Source organism: Trypanosoma cruzi, genomic scaffold, assembly GCF_000209065.1.
Source record: "Trypanosoma cruzi strain CL Brener 1047053516783 genomic scaffold, whole genome shotgun sequence".
Lineage (NCBI taxonomy): Eukaryota > Euglenozoa > Kinetoplastea > Trypanosomatida > Trypanosomatidae > Trypanosoma > Trypanosoma cruzi.
Genome location: NW_001849509.1, coordinates 1 through 5,045, shown reverse-complemented (window position 1 = coordinate 5,045; position 5,045 = coordinate 1). Strand labels below are relative to the sequence as shown.

Sequence of the window (5,045 nt, the reverse complement as noted above, 5' to 3'; positions counted from 1 at the left end):
AAGGAAAAGTAATATAAAATGGCAACAAAACCACTAATGTACCTTGATGTTTTGATGCGTGAATGACCGAAGGATGCTTGTAATTGTTTTTTTATGGCACACGGGCTTTGAATTAATTTGGGAGGTTCACTTTTATTATTATTATTATTATTATTATTATTATTATTATTATTATTATTATTATTATTATTATTATTATTATTATTGTTATTATTATTTACCGGCTTTTTCAAGGTCTGTTGTTTTTCTCTTTTACTTGAACCTTGGGAGACCTGTTATTGACTCAAAAACTGCGCTTTTTAATTGGTTTTGTGGACGTTTGAGGCGCGATGACATGAATTGGAGGTAATGCCCTATTTGTGACTTCCCAATATACTCTTAATATTTCAAGAATGAGGTTTACATTATTTTTTCACTGACATGTGCATTTTCTTTTAAGGGGTATAAAAAAAGATGGTATTGGGGTCAGATTATTACGAGGCAAATGGACACTGAGGTAAGCATCAATATGTCATTTGAAGATTTTTTGCCTTATTAATAATAGATAATTTTACCTTTTGGAATAATTTTGCATTGGCCTGAAGGAGAATAAATAGATATGGGAAAAAAAAATGTAAAATAATATTTGGATTGGCAGCCTTTTTTTTTTTTTTTAATATTTTTTTAAAAATCTTTTTATTTATTAAAATATTATTATTATTATTATTTATTTTTTTATTTTTATTTTTTTGATTTGTGTGAAATAATGAATTTTTTATCTCTTTTTCTTCCGTTTGCAAATTTTATTTCCTAACTTTATAAGTTTAATATAATTATGAATCAATCTCGATCAGGGATGAGCGATGAAAATTTTGACCCATCGCTGATAGATGATAACAGGACCAATGAGGCCGCCGGATCTTATGACAACGATCAGCACGATACAGAAGAGATCTCTGATGATGAGGAAGAAATGTTAATGGAAAGTCCTTCTACTGATCTTGTTAAGGACATCATGAAGCGTTTGTTGAAGGTGCAAAAACAAATAAAGTCGTTAACACACAAAATCGAGAATGTTTTGAATGTGAATTCTTTAGATTTACATCCATTAGGTGTAAATAACGAAAATGACATTGAAGGCACAATATTACTGTTAATAAAATATGATGAACTTCATCTTTTTCTCTGGGGGCGTATGGCTAAATTGCTTCACGAAGAACACCAGCAATGTGCCGATGTTTACACTGATACGTTGAACTTGCATGATCGTGTGCCATTTGAGTCTCTTACTTATACAATTCATCATAACACTGTATTTTGTGAATACATGGGGGAATTGATAAATATCACTATAGACCACACAGCCAACCATTCTGATGGTGAAGGCGAACACTTGAGACAGAATTGGGCTAAGCACATCAGGAGCATGGAGAAATCTCAGATTCTTGCCACTTATACCGCATTACTGGTTGTGGAAGGTTCACGCGAGAGTTTTTTGGATCCTTTTTCTACTTATGACCTTTGCAAGATAATTGTTGAGGAGAAAATTCGTAGAAAACGACTGTTGGCACTATCATTATTGTTTAGCATGCTTGAGCAAGACGATCAAGCAATGGGTGAAACTCTTAATCAGCAACTCCCTCAGATTTTGTTACAGAGGGTCAGACATCTTGTACATCGAATTTTTGGTTATCCTGAGAAACAGAATGTAATGTTTTCTCGAGAGCACAGGGGTTCACCATTTAGAGATTATTCTACTTTAATACACAGCAACTCTAATTCTCCTTTTAGCTCGCGAAGGGCTTCACCAGAGATTGTGAATAGAAATCTAGTTAATGATACAAGAGGGACACCGCTATTAAGTTCAGCATTGGCTTCCCTTCATAATGGCACTTCGTCTTCACACGCCGCGGATAATCAAGGGATCACTTCTGCAGAAGCACAAATGAGGGAATTACCTATAATTAATATGGAGTTTGAAAAACCTTTATTTCAAAGAGTAAAGCATACACGTGATAATCAAGAAAGTGAACTGACGTCGAGGCCAGCAAAGGCAATTAAATTGGAAATAAATGAGCGAGGTCCTGAATGCCAGGAGTCAAATGAAAATTGGGAACCACAAAAAGGGGAGAAAGTAGGTCGAGGCCCCGCATGGAGTTTTGAAAACCAAGCTGAAGCTTGTGATATTGGTGAAGTATTGGGAGTGACAACTACAGAGGAAATATTAGTAAGTTGGGTAAGGAATGTAGATTCAGCTGTGGATAACGATGCTGAGTCTCGTGTTTTTCGTTACAAATACAAAAAGCCTCATGAACAGGTAGTTTCATGGCAACGGTTTTTGAGTATTAAAAGCATGAAATCAGAGGATATTGACTTTAAAATGGAGGAATTCATGCTTAATTGCGCTGTTATAGGAGCTATTTGTCATCAACGAGAAGCCGTACTTCCAGCTCTTCAATTTCAAGTGATTGAATCCATGATACATGTTTTGAATAGTATTGATTTGACTGACGCTGCAACTATGGCTAAAAATGCCGAAAAAAGTACTGAAATGCGAGAAAGGACCCTTTTGAGAATGGAAGAAGAGGATAGAGCTGTGGATGAAGATAAATTAGAAATTCGATTGAGGTGGGATGCAAAGCTTTATATTACGAAGGAGCACTACCGTCGGGTGAGGGAAATCGTGGCGAGAGTAGGCTGGGTATTGAATGGTTTGCTTTCCCATAAGAAATTGGCATTTCTCTTTCTTGAACTAGGTGGATTGAGACAGATTATGACATTGATTAATGCAAACCTAGAGGTTTCGACGACATATGGCTGCTGTATGGTGTTGTCTCAACTCGCGAGAAGTGCTGTGTTGGAAAAGCTCCTTCGAAATCATGGAGATTATTTTGAACCCATAATGAAATTTGTTCTGCATCACTGGAAAAATGCGCCTTGTCACGATGTACAAAGTAGTGCGGGTGGTTTTCTTTTTCAGGCTCTGAGCTTTCCTTGTGTCATTTCATTTTTTGACATCCATGAGGGTCCGCAGTCAACTATGGCTACAATAGAGAGACTATTAAATAACTCAGAAGAACGATTTGACGTTATTTATCCAGGTCTGACTCTTGCCGCGTTAAAGTGTTTTTATGTGTATTTGGTTTCTCATTTGATGCTTTATACGAGAGTTGTTTTTCGAAAGCATCGTTTTTTATCAACTCTAGTGACAAATTCTTCTCAGGGCGTGTCGTTGCCTCGGGATCCAGCAACAGTTGAATGGATTTTGAGTTTTCTTTCTTCTACCTCTGCATCTATTCCTGACGTAACGATTGAAACTGTTCACAGCTTATTGACTCGAGAGAGGCTTGTTGTTTTTCGATCCTTAATCGAAAACGATTTTCACAGACTTTTGCTTCGGTGTACACAATTTTACTTTAATCAGGGCCGTTGGGAGTTACTTGCAGCTTCTTTGAACGTTTTGTGTGTTTTGTCGGTTGTTCCCTTTGTTCGTCCCCTAATTGCGGATGCACAGTATCCGGAGTCTGGAATTGTACACTTGATTATGATATTAAGTGATTTGCCGTCGGCCTCTCGAAACGGGAATACATCTCGTGAATCGCACTTAATTCCATGTGTGGCTACCGCGTTGCAGATCCTATTGCATCTAGCAGTACCTCCTGTGGATAAAAGTGATGAGGCATCCGTAGCTACATTTAATCAAGTCTGTGGCATGATCAGGGCAAACGATGGCGTTCGCACTTTGTTAGAAGTTTTGAAGATTCGAAAGGATGCGGCGATGTCAGCCAAACTTCATTTTTTTCCAGTGGTTGCTCGGGCTCTACAGTTGATGGTAACTCTTCAGCGTTATGCCGATACTCGTCTTCTTTTTGATGCTCTGGATGTGAATTCAGTGGCCAGAGAGTTGTTGAAACAATATGACGATGTTCAAAAGGAATATATCTCTATGATGGGATCTCGTTATACTGCAGGTGATGTACATGCAACAGGTCGTTTCATGGAAAACGTTAAATGTTTTTTGTTTGACAAAGAAAATAAGGAAAATTTAACTGTTTCTGTGGATCCAGTGGAATTGGAAAGAAGACAAGCCATTATTGCTCATTCTTACATCAATTACTCAAGAGAATCATTATTGGAATTAATTTATCGTTATTTGGATTCTGAGGGATTACAAAATGCAGCTTCGGTTTTGCGTCGTGATGCAAATCTTTCTTCAGATTTTTCTCAGTTGCAGCAATCGACGCATGTGAATACAGATGTGACGGCTTTTTCGACGATTGGTGCACCTACTCTTGATGGTATCATACGCTCTTATTTGAGACAGCAACACGAGAAGTGCACTAACCCTATTTCTACTCTTCCTCAATTTGATTTGCGGAAAAACCATGTATATTACCCATTGCCCGCTCCTGTTGAATACACACGGAATACTTTTAACCGTGGACTAGCGCAAAAAATGGGTATTGACTTCTCCTTACGTATGAGAAACAATGAAAATCATTTTCTCTATCGTTATCCAGGGCATTTGTTTGGTATCACAGGTGTTGGTGATGAAATGCAAGGAGACACCATTGCTTTTTGTGATAATGGAGACACATTAATCGTAGGGACATCAGATGGAACCATAGCCCTTTTTGATACATTTCCAGATGATTCCTCTGTGGAAAAGTTGCTGGAACAACATCTTGTTTTTGACGATGATGGCGTATCTGGTGTTTTTGTATCTGATGACGGGGATATGTTTGCGGTAGTTAGTACCGACTGCAAAGTAGCTGTTATGCGGCGTGATAGTCTTCCAGTTGTTAAATACTCTGTTGAGGGTAGTCGTGCTGCGCGGTTTTCTAATTCCAATAAGTTTCTACTGACAACATGTGATGAACGTCACACATGCCGTCTGTATGATATCTCGGCTCAACAGGAGGTGCGTCATTTCAGTGACCCGTCTTGGGTTGGCGAAAATTTGGACAATGTGGCTACATTTGATGCTTTTTCACAGCTTATTCTCAGTGACGCCGTCCTGTGGGATATACGTTGTTGCGATAAGCCCATATACCGTTTGACCGTTT

At 38.1% G+C, this 5,045-nt stretch overlaps 1 protein-coding gene across 1 annotated transcript, besides 4 other annotated features; it reads left to right on the top strand.

The window, feature by feature from the left end:
- Nucleotides 1–5,045: a sequence feature (heterozygous, non-Esmeraldo-like haplotype).
- Nucleotides 133–218: a microsatellite.
- Nucleotides 640–690: a sequence feature (AT_rich).
- Nucleotides 691–728: a microsatellite.
- Nucleotides 815–5,045, top strand: Tc00.1047053508337.10 (hypothetical protein, conserved; the record flags this gene model as incomplete). Its single annotated transcript, XM_798887.1, has 1 exon — nucleotides 815–5,045. A coding segment is annotated over one exon (4,231 nt), but the record flags the coding sequence as incomplete, so codon positions are not given.